The sequence below is a fragment of the Dendrobates tinctorius genome, unplaced genomic scaffold, assembly GCF_039654945.1.
Source record: "Dendrobates tinctorius isolate UK_male_01 unplaced genomic scaffold, ASM3965494v1 ptg000130l, whole genome shotgun sequence".
Classification (NCBI taxonomy): domain Eukaryota; kingdom Metazoa; phylum Chordata; class Amphibia; order Anura; family Dendrobatidae; genus Dendrobates; species Dendrobates tinctorius.
Window position 1 is genome coordinate 4,697,191 of NW_027361798.1, and position 16,125 is coordinate 4,713,315.

Sequence of the window (16,125 nt, forward strand, 5' to 3'; positions counted from 1 at the left end):
TGTAATCAGTATAACGGCACCGACCTGACACTGTCTGTAGTTACTGAGCACAAACCTGATCACAGGTGTCAGTGTAATCAGTATAACAGCACTGACCTGACACTGTCTGTAGTTACTAAGCACAATCCTGATCACAGGTGTCAGTGTAATCAGTATAACGGCGCCGACCTGACACTGTCTGTAGTTACTGAGCACAAACCTGATCACAGGTGTCAGTGTAATCAGTATAACGGCCCGGACCTGACACTGTCTGTAGTTACTGAGTACAATCCTGATCACAGGTGTCAGTGTAATCAGTATATCGGAGCCGACCTGACACTGTCTGTAGTTACTGAGCACAATCCTGATCACAGGTGTAAGTGTAATCAGTATAACGGCCCCGACCTGACACTGTCTGTAGTTACTGAGTACAATCCTGATCACAGGTGTCAGTGTAATCAGTATAACGGCCCCGACCTGACACTGTCTGTAGTTACTGAGTACAATCCTGATCACAGGTATCAGTGTAATCAGTATATCGGAGCCGACCTGACACTGTCTGTAGTTACTGAGTACAATCCTGATCACAGGTGTCAGTGTAATCAGTACAATGGCACCGACCTGACACTGTCTGTAGTCACTGAGCACAATCCTGATGTGACGTCTGCCTGCGGTCTGGGCTGCAGCCAGACAACACCCCGAGAAACACGGATACCCTTTACCCCTATACAGGGATCTGGATTTATAGCAGAGCCCAGGAGGTGCTGTCTGAATAGGAGCAATGACCAGAGCAGGACGGTCGCCAGAAAGGTGTTCCAATACAGGACACAGAGGCAATGATATCCGAGACTAAACCAGTCAGGCAGAAATGGTATAAAAACAGTAGACAGTAGCAGAGTCAGGTTCCAGGCCAAAGCCAGAGTCATAAACCAGGAGAGTCGCAGAGGTACAGAATCGTTGGGCAGAAGCAGGGTCAGAATCCAGGCCGAAGTCAGAGTCATAAACGAGGAGAGTCGCAGAGGTACAGAATCGTTAGGCAGAAGCAGGGTCAGAATCCAGGCCAAAGTCAGAGTCATAAACGAGGAGAGTCGCAGAGGTACAGAATCGTTAGGCAGAAGCAGGGTCAGAAGTCCAGGCAAAAGTCAGAGTCAGTCAAACAGTAATTCACACAATAACACGCAGGGGAACCAAGAATATATCCGGCGGCCTGCAAGAGCAGTCCCAAGGTATTTGAGGGATCAGGTCATCCCTCACAGGCTCCTGGGCTGATGATGTCATCCGGACCGCCCCCAGGACCAGGCTGGATGATGATGCACCAGCCCCTTCATGACTGACCGAGGAGCGAAGCCTGCGTCCAGCGGACGCCTGCGCAGGAGCCTCATAACTATCGCCGCCATCACTCGGGGTTGAAGCACAGCGCCTCCCAGAGACCGAGGCCGGGACCGCAGGCCACGGGTCAGACGGTGATAGGACAGTCCGGCGCCTCCTAGTGGTCGAGGCCAGGACAGCAGGCCCTGAGTCTGACAGTGATGTGACAGTCCGGCGCCTCCTAATGGCCGAGGCCGGGACAGCAGGCCCTGAGTCTGACGGTGATGTGACAGTCCGGCGCCTCCTAATGGCCGAGGCCGGGACAGCAGGCCCTGAGTCTGACGGTGACGTGACAGTACCCCCCTCTAAGGCTAGTTTCACACTTGCTTTTTTTTGCAGCGCGTTTTTCCCGCAAAAAAACGCATTGAAAAAATGCATACAAAAGCATACAACTGCTGCGTTTTTTTCAAGCATTTTTATGAGCATGCATGAAAAAAACGCAGCGTTTTTATGCGTTTGTATGCGTTTTTACCGCGTTTGCGTTTTTTTCCAACATTAGTTGGCCCCTCACACTAACCCAAACCATGACTTTACTAACCCTAACCCTGACCCTAACCCTAACCCTTAACCAAACCATACTTAACCCTAACCCAAACCCTAACTAACCCTAACCCTAACCCTGACCCTTAACCAAACCATACTTAACCCTAACCCTAACCCTTAACCAAACCATACTTAACCCTAACCCTGACCCTAACCCCAACCCTAACCCTGACCCTAACCCTAAACCCCTAAATTCCATGGTTAAAAAAAAAAACGCATGTGCAAAAAAACGCATACATGAGCATGCCAGTGCGCATGTATGCGCATCCATAGGCTATAATGGCCATTTTTAGCGCAAAACGTGCGCATATGTGCGCATGCGCTTTTTTGCAGGGCCAAAAAATGCAACATGCTGCGTCTGGAAAATCCAAACGCACACCCCAAAAAAACGCAGCGCATGAAAATCGCATACATGCGCTTACCAGCGCGCAGGTATGCGCACCCATGTTAAATATAGGGGAAAAAACGCATGCGCAGGTATGCGTTTTTTTCCAGCGCAAAAAAACGCAAATGTGAAACCAGCCTTAGAGGGGCCTCCGGACCCTCAAAACCCGGTTTGTCAGGGTGGAGGAGGTGAAACCTTCTAATCAACCGCTTTGCACAAATGTCAGTAGCGGGGACCCAGGACCTCTCCTCTGGGCCATAGCCCTTCCAATGCACTAAATATTGCACAGTTTCTCACTAGACGGGAATCAAAGATGCCCTGGACTTCGTACTCCAAGGCGCCCTTGACCAAAACTGGAGGAGGGGACTGGACGGGATGAATTGGGGAGTGGTACACCTTGAGGAGGGACTTATGGAAAACATTAGGAATTTTAAACGACTGCGGGAGCTTTAACCGAAATGCTACCGGGTTAATTACCTCTAATATTTCATATGGGCCGATGAACCTGGGACCCAGTTTGGCAGACGGTACCTTAAGTTTGATGTTTCTTGTAGAGAGCCAAATCTTGTCACCAACTCCCAGGTGCGGCCCCTGGGATCGTCGTCTATTAGCCGCTGAAGCCTGTCTAATCTGAGCCCTTCAAATTAGTTTACTTCAGACCAAATTGTCTTCAGACGATGTATATTTTGCTCAACCCCTAGGAGTTCCATCTTGGCCGAAAATGATCCAAAGCGCGGATGCGGATGTAGTCCAAGGTTACAGAAAAAGGGGGTAGTTTTGATGGAGTCTTGGTATCTATTATTGAGAGCGAACTCCGCCAATGGCAAATGTTCCACCCAATCTGACTGATGTGCTGAGACATAGCAGCGGAGGTATTGCTTCAGCGCTTGGTTGGCACGCTCAGTTTGACCATTGGTTTCGGGATGGTATGCCGAGGAGAAGGACAACTCAACACCAATACGTTTACAGAACGCCCTCCAGAACTTCGAGACAAACTGGGTACCCCTGTCGGACAAAATATTTGCCGGAACGCCGTGCAAACGTACAACGTGAAGAACAAACAACTTACTTAAAGTTTCAGAGTTAGGCAAGCCAGACAGGGGAACAAAGTGACACTGCTTACTGAACCTGTCCACCACCACCCAGATACAAGTTTTCCCATCGGAGGGTGGCAGGTCTGTAATGAAGTCCATGGAGATGTGGGTCCATGGACTCAGGGGTCGGCAAGGACTGAAGCCAGCCGGTAGCACGATTATGGGGGGACTTGGTGCGGGCCCAGACTTCACACGCTGAGACATAGTCCTTACAGTCCTTGGCCACCTTTGGCCACCAAAATTTCCTAGTTACCAGCCTAGTGGTATTATTGAGACCAGGATGGGCTGCCAGGACGGAGTCGTGTGATTCTTTTAACACTTGTAAGCGAAAGGTAGCTGGAACGAATAATTTTTTGGGGGGTGTAGTGTCAGGAGCTCGTTCTGATGACCTACGGATCTCCTCCAGAAGGTCCAGAGATACTGCCGACACGATAATGCCATTAGCCAATATTGGAACTGGTTCTTAGTCCTCTGTTTGTGTGGGGCAAAAGCTGCGGGAGAGGGCATCTGCCCTCACATTTTTAGTTCCGGGGCGAAAGGTGATTAAAAAATCAAACCTGGAGAAAAACAAGGCCCACCTGGCCTTCCTAGGATTTAGTCTTTTAGCCGACTCTAGGTAGGTTAGGTTTTTTTTGGTCGGTAATAACAGTAACCTTGTGTTTGGCACCTTCGAGGAAGTGGCGCCATTCCTCAAAGGCCCACTTGATTGCCAATAATTCCCGATTGCCGATGTCAGTTTCTCTCCGTGGCAGAGAATTTGCGGGAAAAAAAGGCACATGGGCGAAGCTGAGTGAGGGATGCAGTGCCTTGCGAGAGCACTGCTCCCACTCCGACTTCGGAGGCATCTACTTCTACAATAAACGGGTGGTCCAAGTTTGGTTGAATCAACACTGGGTTGGCCACGAAGCACTCTTTAAGTGTAGAAAAAGCCCTAGTTGCCTCAGGATTCCAATTGGTCACGTCCGCCCCTTTCCGGGTAAGGTCCGTGAGTGGCTTGGCAATCGCTGAGAATCCCCTGATGAATTTGCGATAATAATTCGCAAATCCGAAAAATCGCTGCAGTGCTTTCAGCGATTTGGGTTGCACCCAATCCTTAATAGGTTGAATCTTGGCAGGATCCATGCGGAACCCCTTGCCTGAGACCATGTATCCTAAAAACTGCACCTCTTCGGCAAAAAAAACACATTTTTCAAATTTCGCAAACAAAGAGTTATCGCGCAGTCTTTGCAGTACTGAATGGACGTGTTGAGCATGTGTCACAGGGTCAGCAGAATAAATCAAAATGTCGTCCAGATATACGACGACATACACCCCACAAATGTCTCTGAAAATATCGTTGACGAAGTGCTGAAATACTGCAGGAGCGTTACTGAGTCCGAACGGCATTACCAGGTACTCAAAATGGCCAAGGGGTGTATTAAAGGCCGTTTTCCATTCGTCCCCATCTCTTATGCGGACCAGGTTATATGCCCCCTGGAGGTCAAGTTTAGTAAACCAGCGGGCTCCCAGTAGCTGATTAAAAAGATCAGGAATGAGTGGCAGCGGGTACTGATTTTTTACAGTAATGGCGTTCAGCTCACGGTAATCGATGCATGGTCTAAGGGTATGTGCACACGTTGCAGAAAATTTCTGCACAAAAACCTGAATCCCTTCCCAGAAACCGCACCTATTTTTCCGCGGCGGTTTTTGCTCGTTTTTTGCGCGGTTTTGATGCGTTTTTTACCGCAGCGGTTTCTGAAAGCATGGGAGAAGCCTAAACCGCGGAAAAAAATGCAAAATTAATGTGCATGCTGCGGTTTTTACCGCGATGCGGTTTTTTCGCGGTAAAAAACGCATCAATGTGCACAAAAAGTGCAAAATGCATAGAAATGACTGTGCACCTTATTTTTAGCGGTTTTATAGTGAAAACCGCGGTAAAAACCGCTAAAAAAACGCTGTGTGTGAACACAGCCTAAGTCCACCATCTTTTTTCTCTACAAAGAAAAACCCAGCTCCTACAGGTGAGGTGGAAGGTCTAATGAAGCCTTTTCGAAGGCTGTCTGCTATGTAGTCATTCATGGCTACACGCTCAGGACCAGAGAGGTTGAATATTCTCCCCTTAGGGAGACGGGCACCAGGGACCAAGTCAATAGGACAGTCGTATTCTCTGTGAGGAGGTAGTTTCTCCGACTCCACTATAGAGAAAACATCTTCATAATCCCTAAACGCATATGGAATAGGTGTTTTAATTTTAACCTGGTTTACTGAAAAAGACATACAGTTACTCTGACACCGTGGACTCCAGCGCACAACGTCACCTATGCGCCAGTCAATAACCGGATTATGTTGGTGCAACCATGGCATGCCTAACACAACTGGATCTGATAAATTGTATATAACAAAAAAATGACATTTGTTCGTTATGTAATGTCCCCACTGACATAGAAATTTTAGCAGTAAGGAATTCCACGCCTCCCTGGAATATAGATGTACCATTAATCGCAGTAGTCTGAATAGGCGCTTTCAGCCTTTCACCAAGGCTCCTAGCAAATAAAAAATCCATAAGGTTGCCGGCAGCACCACAATCCACAAAAGCCTTCACACACAGACGTTTCTTAGCAAAAGAAAGGGAAACTGGTAACAACAGTTTGGCTGCATTTGTGGGCAATACCTGGCCCCCAGAGCTGTCCAGGGGGTGATGATCCAGGAATGTGGATTTCCAACAGCCAGCATTTTCCTTGAAGCTTCCAGGCTGCAGCATGCTTGAGCCTGAGAGCGACCTTCCAGGCTGTGCAGTGTAACAGGTGTTTGGGCCAAGAATCAGCTCAGTCAGGAGGAAGGAAAAAAAAAGGTAAGGAAAACTGCTTTTATATGTGTTAAGTATAGACACAAAAAGCAGTTTTATTTTTTGGGCCGGATATAATGTGACGTCTGCCTGCGGTCTGGGCTGCAGCCGGACAACACCCCGAGAAACACTGATACCCTTTACCCCTATACAGGGATCTGGATTTATAGCAGAGCCCAGGAGGTGCTGTCTGAATAGGAGCAATGACCAGAGCAGGACGGTCGCCAGAAAGGTGTTCCAACACACGACACAGAGGCAATGATATCCGAGACTAAACCAGTCAGGCAGAAATGGTATAAAAACAGTAGACAGTAGCAAAGTCAGATTCCAGGCCAAAGTCAGAGTCATAAACCAGGAGAGTCGCAGAGGTACAGAATCGTTAGACAGAAGCAGAGTCAGAATCCAGGCCGAAGTCAGAGTCATAAACCAGGAGAGTCGCAGAGGTACAGAATCGTTAGGCAGAAGCAGGGTCAGAATCCAGGCCGAAGTCAGAGTCATAAACCAGGAGAGTCGCAGAGGTACAGAATCGTTAGGCAGAAGCAGAGTCAGAATCCAGGCCGAAGTCAGTGTCATAAACCAGGAGAGTCGCAGAGGTACAGAATCGTTAGGCAGAAGCAGAGTCAGAATCCAGGCCGAAGTCAGAGTCATAAACCAGGAGAGTCGCAGAGGTACAGAATCGTTAGGCAGAAGCAGGGTCAGAATCCAGGCCGAAGTCAGAGTCATAAACCAGGAGAGTCGCAGAGGTACAGAATCGTTAGGCAGAAGCAGAGTCAGAATCCAGGCCGAAGTCAGTGTCATAAACCAGGAGAGTCGCAGAGGTACAGAATCATTAGGCAGAAGCAAAGTTAGATTCCAGGCCAAAGCCAGAGTCATAAACCAGGAGAGTCGCAGAGGTACAGAATCGTTAGGCAGAAGCAGAGTCAGAATCCAGGCCGAAGTCAGAGTCATAAACCAGGAGAGTCGCAGAGGTACAGAATCGTTAGGCAGAAGCAGGGTCAGAAGTCCAGGCAAAAGTCAGAGTCAGTCAAACAGTAATTCACACAGTAACACGCAGGGGAACCAAGAATATATCCAGCGGCCTGCAAGAGCAGTCCCAAGGTATTTGAGGGATCAGGTCATCCCTCACAGGCTCCTGGGCTGATGATGTCATCCGGACCGCCCCCAGGACCAGGCTGGATGGTGATGCACCAGCCCCTTCATGACTGACCGAGGAGCGAAGCCTGCGTCCAGCGGACGCCTGCGCAGGAGCCTCATAACTATCGCCACCATCACTCGGGGTTAAAGCACAGCGCCTCCCAGAGATCGAGGCCGGGACCGCAGGCCACGGGTCAGACGGTGATAGGAGAGTCCGGCGCCTCCTAGTGGTCGAGGCCGGGACAGCAGGCCCTGAGTCTGACGGTGATGTGACAGTCCGGCGCCCCCTAATGGCCGAGGCCGGGACATCAGGCCCTGAGTCTGACGGTGATGTGACAGTCCGGCGCCTCCTAATGGCCGAGGCCGGGACAGCAGGCCTTGAGTCTGACGGTGACGTGACACTTGATCACAGGTATCAGTGTAATCAGTATAACGGGCCGACGTGACACTGTCTGCAGTTACTGAGCACAATCCTGATCAAGGGTTTCAGTTTAATCAGTATAATGGCGCCGACCTGACACTATCTGTAGTCACTGAGCACAATCCTGATCACAGGTGTCAGTGTAATCAGAATAACGGGCCGACCTGACACTGTGTAGTCACTGAGCACAATCCTGATCACAGTTGTCAGAGTAATCAGTATAACGGGCCGACCTGACACTGTGTGTAGTCACTGAGAACAATACTGATCACAGGTGTCAGTGTAATCAGTATAATGGGCAGACCTGACACTGTCTGTAGTTACTGAGCACAATCCTGATCACAGGTGTCAGTGTAATCAGTATAACGGGCCGACCTGACACTGTGTGTAGTCACTGAGAACAATACTGATCACAGGTGTCAGTGTAATCAGTATAATGGGCAGACCTGACACTGTCTGTTGTTACTGAGCACAATCCTGATAACAGGTGTCAGTGTAATCAGTATAACGGCGCTGACCTGACACCGTCTGTAGTCACTAAGCACAATCCTGATCACAGGTATCAGTGTAATCAGTATAACGGGCCGACCTGACACTGTGTGTAGTTACTGAGGACAATCCTGATCACAGGTGTCAGTGTAATCAGTATAACGGCACCGACCTAACACTGTCTGTAGTTACTGAGGACAATCCTGATCACAGGTGTCAGTGTAATCAGTATAACGGGCCGACCTGACACTGTGTGTAGTTACTGAGCACAATCCTGATCACAGGTGTCAGTGTAATCAGTATAATTGGCAGACCTGACACTGTGTGTAGTTACTGAGCACAATCCTGATCACAGGTGTCAGTGTAATCAGTATAACGGGCCGACCTGACACTGTGTGTAGTTACTGAGCACAATCCTGATCACAGGTGTCAGTGTAATCAGTATAATTGGCAGACCTGACACTGTGTGTAGTTACTGAGCACAATCCTGATCACAGGTGTCAGTGTAATCAGTATAACGGGCCGACCTGACACTGTGTGTAGTTACTGAGCACAATCCTGATCACAGGTGTCAGTGTAATCAGTATAACAGGCTGACCTGACACTGTGTGTAGTTACTGAGCACAATCCTGATCACAGGTGTCAGTGTAATCAGAATCAGTATAACGGGCCGACCTGACACTGTGTGTACTGAGCACAATCCTGATCACTGGTGTCAGTGTAATCAGTATAACAGCACTGACCTGACACCGTCTGTAGTCACTGAGCACAATCCTGATCACAGGTGTCAGAGTAATCAGTATAACGGGCAGACCTGACACTGTCTGTAGTTACTGAGCACAATCCTGATCAAAGGTGTCAGTGTAATCAGTATAATGGGCAGACCTGACACTGTAGTTACTGAGCACAATCCTGATCACAGGTGTCAGTGTAATCAGTATAACGGCGCTGACCTGACACCGTCTGTAGTCACTGAGCACAATCCTGATCACAGGTATCAGTGTAATCAGTATAACGGCACCGACCTAACACTGTATGTAGTTACTGAGGACAATCCTGATCACAGGTGTCAGTGTAATCAGTATAACGGGCAGACCTGACACTGTCTGTAGTTACTGAGCACAATCCTGATCAAAGGTGTCAGTGTAATCAGTATAATGGGCAGACCTGACACTAGTTACTGAGCACAATCCTGATCACAGGTATCAGTGTAATCAGTATAACGGCACCGACCTAACACTGTGTGTAGTTACTGAGCACAATCCTGATCACAGGTGTCAGTGTAATCAGTATAATGGGCAGACCTGACACTGTCTGTAGTTACTGAGCACAATCCTGATCACAGGTGTCAGTGTAATCAGTATAACGGCACCGACCTAACACTGTGTGTAGTTACTGAGCACAATCCTGATCACAGGTGTCAGTGTAATCAGTATAATGGGCAGACCTGACACTGTCTGTAGTTACTGAGCACAATCCTGATCACAGGTGTCAGTGTAATTGTCACGAGGTCCTTCTCTGGTATCACACAATCAACAGAGCAAGCGAAGAGTGAACAATTCCAAGACCTTTATTCAGGCAAAAATATGAAAAGGTCCATATTCAGTCCACCACACAAAGGATAAGATAGTCCAGAATAAGAATGCAGTCCAGTATCAGGATAAAATGTCCAGGGAAACGAGATTCCACAACTCTAGCATTCAGAGGATAAAAATGGGTCCTTCTCTCTGAAATGCAGCCTTTTCACCATCATGTCTATGCCAGAACTGACCTGTCCAGCTGCCGTTCTTCCCCCCACCCCATTCCTTGTCCAGGGGTAGTCAAACAAGTTGCCACCCAGAGGAGAACAAAAGGCCTTAGGGATTAATGCACTACGGGGGTCATCAAGAGACAGATACAGTGAGGCTGTAGACTTACAATGTAATAAGAAAAACACTATGAAAATAACTGGAATTGTTAAAAATAGGAATATACAAAAAATGACATCCACATAACATATCACACCATCACAGTAATCAGTATAACGGCGCTGACCTGACACCGTCTGTAGTCACCAAGCACAATCCTGATCACAGGTATCAGTGTAATCAGTATAACGGCACCGACCTAACACTGTCTGTAGTTACTGAGGACAATCCTGATCACAGGTGTCAGTGTATTCAGTATAACTGGCCGACCTGACACTGTAGTCACTGAGCACAATCCTGATCACAGGTGTCAGTGTAATCAGTATAACGGGCCGACCTGACACTGTGTGTAGTTGCTGAGCACAATCCTCAGTAACAGGGCACTTTAAGGGTCTGTTATATTTTCTTTGATGAACATTGAAGGGGCACTTGCTCTTTCTTGGGTGGTATTTCGGGGGCACCAGTTGTGCTTATCGGATGGTGTTTCCTTCCACCATTTGTCATCTGATCATGTGCAGCAGAACTGCCATATAACCAGGACATCTGCTCAGAGTTTTATGGTCTACAAAGACTGATGGGGATGTGGATTGTGAGCCCCGATTGGGACAGCGGTAATGATGTCTGTACAGCGCTGCTGAATATGATGGCGCTATAAATGAGCATAATATAACGTGCACAGGAGCTTCTGCTCTAGACGGAAACGATGAGCGATAAAGATCAGATACTTTATTATGTCACAGGACGGAACATCACTGCAGTCTGCAGCAGCACAGGATGCCATATTGGTAACCCTCACCACCCCACCCAAAGCTTTTTGCCTCTCCCTCTAACCCTACACTCCCCTTGCCCTACTATGCACCGCCATTCTCCTTCCTCTCACCCTACGGTGCACATCCATCCTTCCTCCTCTCACCCTACAGTGCACCGCCAGCCTCACTCATCTCGCCCTACGATGCACCGCCAGCTTCACTCATCTCGCCCTACGATGCACCGCCAGCTTCACTTCTCTTGCCCTATGATACACCGCCAGCCTCACTCCTCTCGCCCTATGATGCACTGCCAGCCTCACTCCCCTCGCCCTATGATGCACCGCCAGCCTCACTCCCCTCGTCCTATGATGCACCGCCAGCCTCACTCCTCTTGCCCTATGATGCACCGCTAGCCTCATTCTTCATGCCCTATGATGCACCGCTAGCCTCATTCCTCTTGCCCTATGATACACCGCCAGCCTCACTCCTCTTCTCCTATGATGCACCGCCAGCCTCACTCCTCTTGCCCTATGATGCACCGCCAGCCTCACTCCTCTTGCCCTATGATACACTGCCAGCCTCACTCCTCTTGCCCTATGATGCACCACCAGCCTCACTCCTCTTGCCCTATGATGCACTGCCAGCCTCACTCCCCTCGTCCTATGATGCACCGCCAGCCTCACTCCTCTTGCCCTATGATACACTGCCAGCCTCACTCCTCTTGCCCTATGATGCACCACCAGCCTCACTCCTCTTGCCCTATGATGCACTGCCAGCCTCACTCCCCTCGTCCTATGATGCACCGCCAGCCTCACTCCTCTTGCCCTATGATACACTGCCAGCCTCACTCCTCTTGCCCTATGATGCACCACCAGCCTCACTCCTCTTGCCCTATGATGCACTGCCAGTCTCACTCCCCTCGTCCTATGATGCACCGCCAGCCTCACTCCTCTTGCCCTATGATACACTGCCAGCCTCACTCCTCTTGCCCTATGATGCACCACCAGCCTCACTCCTCTTGCCCTATGATGCACTGCCAGCCTCACTCCCCTCGTCCTATGATGCACCGCCAGCCTCACTCCTCTTGCCCTATGATACACTGCCAGCCTCACTTCTCTTGCCCTATGATGCACCACCAGCCTCACTCCTCTTGCCCTATGATACACTGCCAGCCTCACTCCCCTCGTCCTATGATGCACCGCCAGCCTCACTCCTCTTGCCCTATGATGCACTGCCAGCCTCACTCCTCTTGCCCTATGATGCACCACCAGCCTCACTCCTCTTGCCCTATGATACACTGCCAGCCTCACTCCCCTCGTCCTATGATGCACCGCCAGCCTCACTCCTCTTGCCCTATGATGCACTGCCAGCCTCACTCCCCTCGTCCTATGATGCACCGCCAGCCTCACTCCTCTTGCCCTATGATACACTGCCAGCCTCACTCCCCTCGTCCTATGATGCACCGCCAGCCTCACTCCTCTTGCCCTATGATGCACTGCCAGCCTCACTCCTCTTGCCCTATGATGCACCACCAGCCTCACTCCTCTCGCCCTATGATGAACCGCCAGCCTCACTTCTCTTGTCCTATGATACACTGCCAGCCTCACTCCTCTTGCCCTATGATGCACCGCCAGCCTCACTCCTCTTGCCCTGATACACTGCCAGCCTCACTCCTCTTGCCCTATGATGCACTGCCAGCCTCACTCCTCTTGCCCTATGATGCACCACCAGCCTCACTCCTCTTGCCCTATGATGCACTGCCAGCCTCACTCCCCTCGTCCTATGATGCACCGCCAGCCTCACTCCTCTTGCCCTATGATACACTGCCAGCCTCACTCCTCTTACCCTACGATGCACCGTCAGCCTCACTCCTCTTGCCCTAGGATACACTGCCAGCCTCATTCCTCTTGCCCTACGATACACTGCCAGCCTCACTCCTCTTGCCCTACGATGCACCGCTAGCCTCATTCCTCTTGTCCTATGATGCATCGCCAGCCTCACTCCTCTTGTCCTATGATGCACCGCCAGCCTCACTCCTCTTGTCCTACGATGCACAGCTAGCCTCATTCCTCTTGCCCTATGATGCACCGCCAGCCTCACTCCTCTTGTCCTATGATGCACTGCCAACCTCACTCCTCTTGCCCTATGATGCACCGCCAGCCTCACTCCTCTTGCCCTATGATACACTGCCAGCATCACTCCTCTTGCCCTATGATGCACCGTCAGCCTCACTCCTCTTGCCCTATGATACACCGCCAGCCTCACTCCTCTTGCCCTATGATGCACCGCCAGCCTCAATCCTCTTGCCCTATGATGCACCGCCAGCCTCACTCCTCTTGCCCTATGATACACTGCCAGCCTCACTCCTCTTGCCCTATGATACACTGCCAGCCTCACTCCCCTCGTCCTATGATGCACCGCCAGCCTCACTCCTCTCGCCCTATGATGAACCGCCAGCCTCACTTCTCACCCTACGATGCACCACCAGCCTCACTCCTCTTGTCCTATGATGCACCGCTAACCTCACTCCTTTCCCTATGATGCACCGCCAGCCTCACTCCTCTTGTCCTATGATGCACCGCTAGCCTCATTCCTCTTGCCTATGATGCACCGCCAGCCTCACTCCTCTTGCCCTATGATGCACCGCCAGCCTCACTCCTCTTGCCCTATGATGTACCGCCAGCCTCACTCTTCTTGCCCTATGATGCACCACCAGCCTCACTCCTCTTGCCTTATGATGCACCGCCAGCCTTTCCTCTTACCCTACTGTGCACCACCAGCCTCACTCCTCTCGCCCTATGATGAACCGCCAGCCTCACTTCTCTTGTCCTATGATACACTGCCAGCCTCACTCCTCTTGCCCTATGATGCACCGCCAGCCTCACTCCTCTTGCCCTGATACACTGCCAGCCTCACTCCTCTTGCCCTATGATACACTGCCAGCCTCACTCCTCTTGCCCTATGATACACTGCCAGCCTCACTCCTCTTGCCCTATGATACACTGCCAGCCTCACTCCTCTTGCCCTATGATACACTGCCAGCCTCACTCCTCTTGCCTTATGATGCACCGCCAGCCTCTCCTCTTACCCTACTGTGCACCACCAGCCTCACTCTTCTTACCCTACTGTGCACCACCAGCCTCACTCCTCTCGCCCTATGATGAACTGCCAGCCTCACTTCTCTTACCCTACGATGCACCACCAGCCTCACTCCTCTTGTCCGATGATGCACTGCCAGTCTCACTCCCCTCGTCCTATGATGCACCGCCAGCCTCACTCCTCTTGCCCTATGATACACTGCCAGCCTCACTCCTCTTGCCCTATGATGCACCACCAGCCTCACTCCTCTTGCCCTATGATACACTGCCAGCCTCACTCCTCTTGCCCTGATACACTGCCAGCATCACTCCTCTTTCCCTAAGATGCACCACCAGCCTCACTCCTCTTGCCCTATGATGCACCGCCAGCCTCTCCTCTTACCCTACTGTGCACCACCAACCTCCTTTTACCCTACGATGCACGACCAGCCTCACTCCTCCTGCCCTATGATGCACCGCCAGCCTCACTTCTCTTACCCTATGATGCACCGCCAGCCTCACTCCTCCTGCCCTATGATGCATCGCCAGCCTCACTCCTCCTGCCCTATGATGCACCACCAGCCTCACTCCTCCTGCCCTATGATGCATCACCAGCCTCACTCCTCCTGCCCTATGATGCACCGCCAGCCTCACTCCTCTTACCCTACGATGCAGCACCAGCTTCACTCCTCCTGCCCTATGATGCACCGCCTGCCTCACTCCTCTTGCCCTATGATACACTGCCAGCCTCACTTCTCTTACCCTACGATGCACCACCAGCATCACTCCTCCTGCCTTATGATGCACCGCCAGCCTCACTCCTCCTGCCCTATGATGCACCGCCAGCCTCACTCCTCTTACCCTAAGATGCACAACAAGCCTCATTCCTCCTGCCCTATGATGCACCGCCAGCCTCACTTCTCTTACCCTACGATGCACCACCAGCCTCACTCCTCTTGCCCTATGATGCACCGCCAGCTTCACTCCTCTTGCCCTACGATGCACCGCCAGCCTCACTCCTCCTGCCCTATGATGCACCGCCAGCCTCACTCCTCTTACCCTACGATGCACAGTCAGCCTCACTCTTCTCGCCCTACCTATGATGCACCATCAGCCTCACTCCTCTTACCCTACGATGCACCGTCAGCCTCACTCCTCTCGCCCTACGGTCCATCTGTACACCACAGTTTATTGACGCTATATTACTACCCACGGTGCTCTTACATAACACGGGGTGGCCATTGTACCGTCCTGTAGACTCCGCAGAATTGTGGCCCTGTGACTATACTGTAAGGGGAGCAGTGGTCACGACTGATGCATTTCCTCATTCTGGGACCAGAGAGACCGTCCCTCGAGGACCCCGCACAGACCTCGTTACCCCCTGTAATCAGGAGATGCGTCTCGCGGCCGATGAGGCCATTCATTCCTTGGTTATGATGCAGTGCGGTTAATAAGCGATGGACGGTGCAGTGAACGTCTCCTCGGAGGCTTCAGTCCTCATCAGCGCTGCAGCCCCTCAGCCTCCAGCTGCACCATCTGACAACCTTGTGCCATTCACAGTCTTGCCCAGAGTGGACACCTGCAGTTGTCAGTTCAGGGGGGGGCGATGCTTCTGCAGGGCGTCCTCCAGGAAAGTGGCCATTTTCTGACGGTCGTCCTGAGGAAACAAAGAGAAGCAGGATATCCAGACTAGAGAGGCCGGGGGCTGTGCTCCCCATCATGGGTCGCCCTGTACGCCTGCAGCACACACCTCACTGATGAAGCCATAGTGCACGAGCTCCGCCGCAAGCGTCTGAGAACTCTCATCTGCAGAAGGAAGAACAGACATAAGAATACCACGGGGGTACACAGTCCTCATCGGTCCGGGCCACCTGCACCCAACATCTAGACTGGAAACAGGCGCACAGCAGCACAGAGGATTTCAGGATTCGGGGGTCGTCCCCATGGAATGAGCTGCCAGTTGCCTGGATAACACCAGTGAAGCGTCTCCTAGTGGTGTCACTGAGAACTCAGCTCATGAGGATCACCCACCGCACAGAAGGAGCACCCACCGCACAGGAGGAGCACCCACTGCACAGGAGGGAGGAGCACCCTCCGTACAGGAGGAGCACCCACCGTACAGGAGGAGCACCCATCGCACAGGAGGAGCACCCAC

General features: G+C 51.3%; 1 protein-coding gene across 3 annotated transcripts in view; it reads right to left on the reverse strand.

Moving 5' to 3' along the window:
• Positions 1 to 9,791: 9,791 nt before the first annotated feature.
• The window catches only part of NRBP2 (nuclear receptor binding protein 2), a 220,915-nt gene continuing 214,581 nt past the window's right edge, over positions 9,792 to 16,125 (reverse strand). For all 3 annotated transcript variants that reach the window (XM_073543299.1, XM_073543297.1, XM_073543300.1), the window contains 2 exons: positions 15,721 to 15,776; positions 9,792 to 15,627 (listed from right to left, as the gene is read on the reverse strand). In XM_073543299.1, the coding sequence (XP_073399400.1) occupies positions 15,559 to 15,627; positions 15,721 to 15,776 (125 nt within the window). In that variant the 3' untranslated portion in view covers positions 9,792 to 15,558. The remainder of the gene's footprint in view (positions 15,628 to 15,720; positions 15,777 to 16,125) is intronic.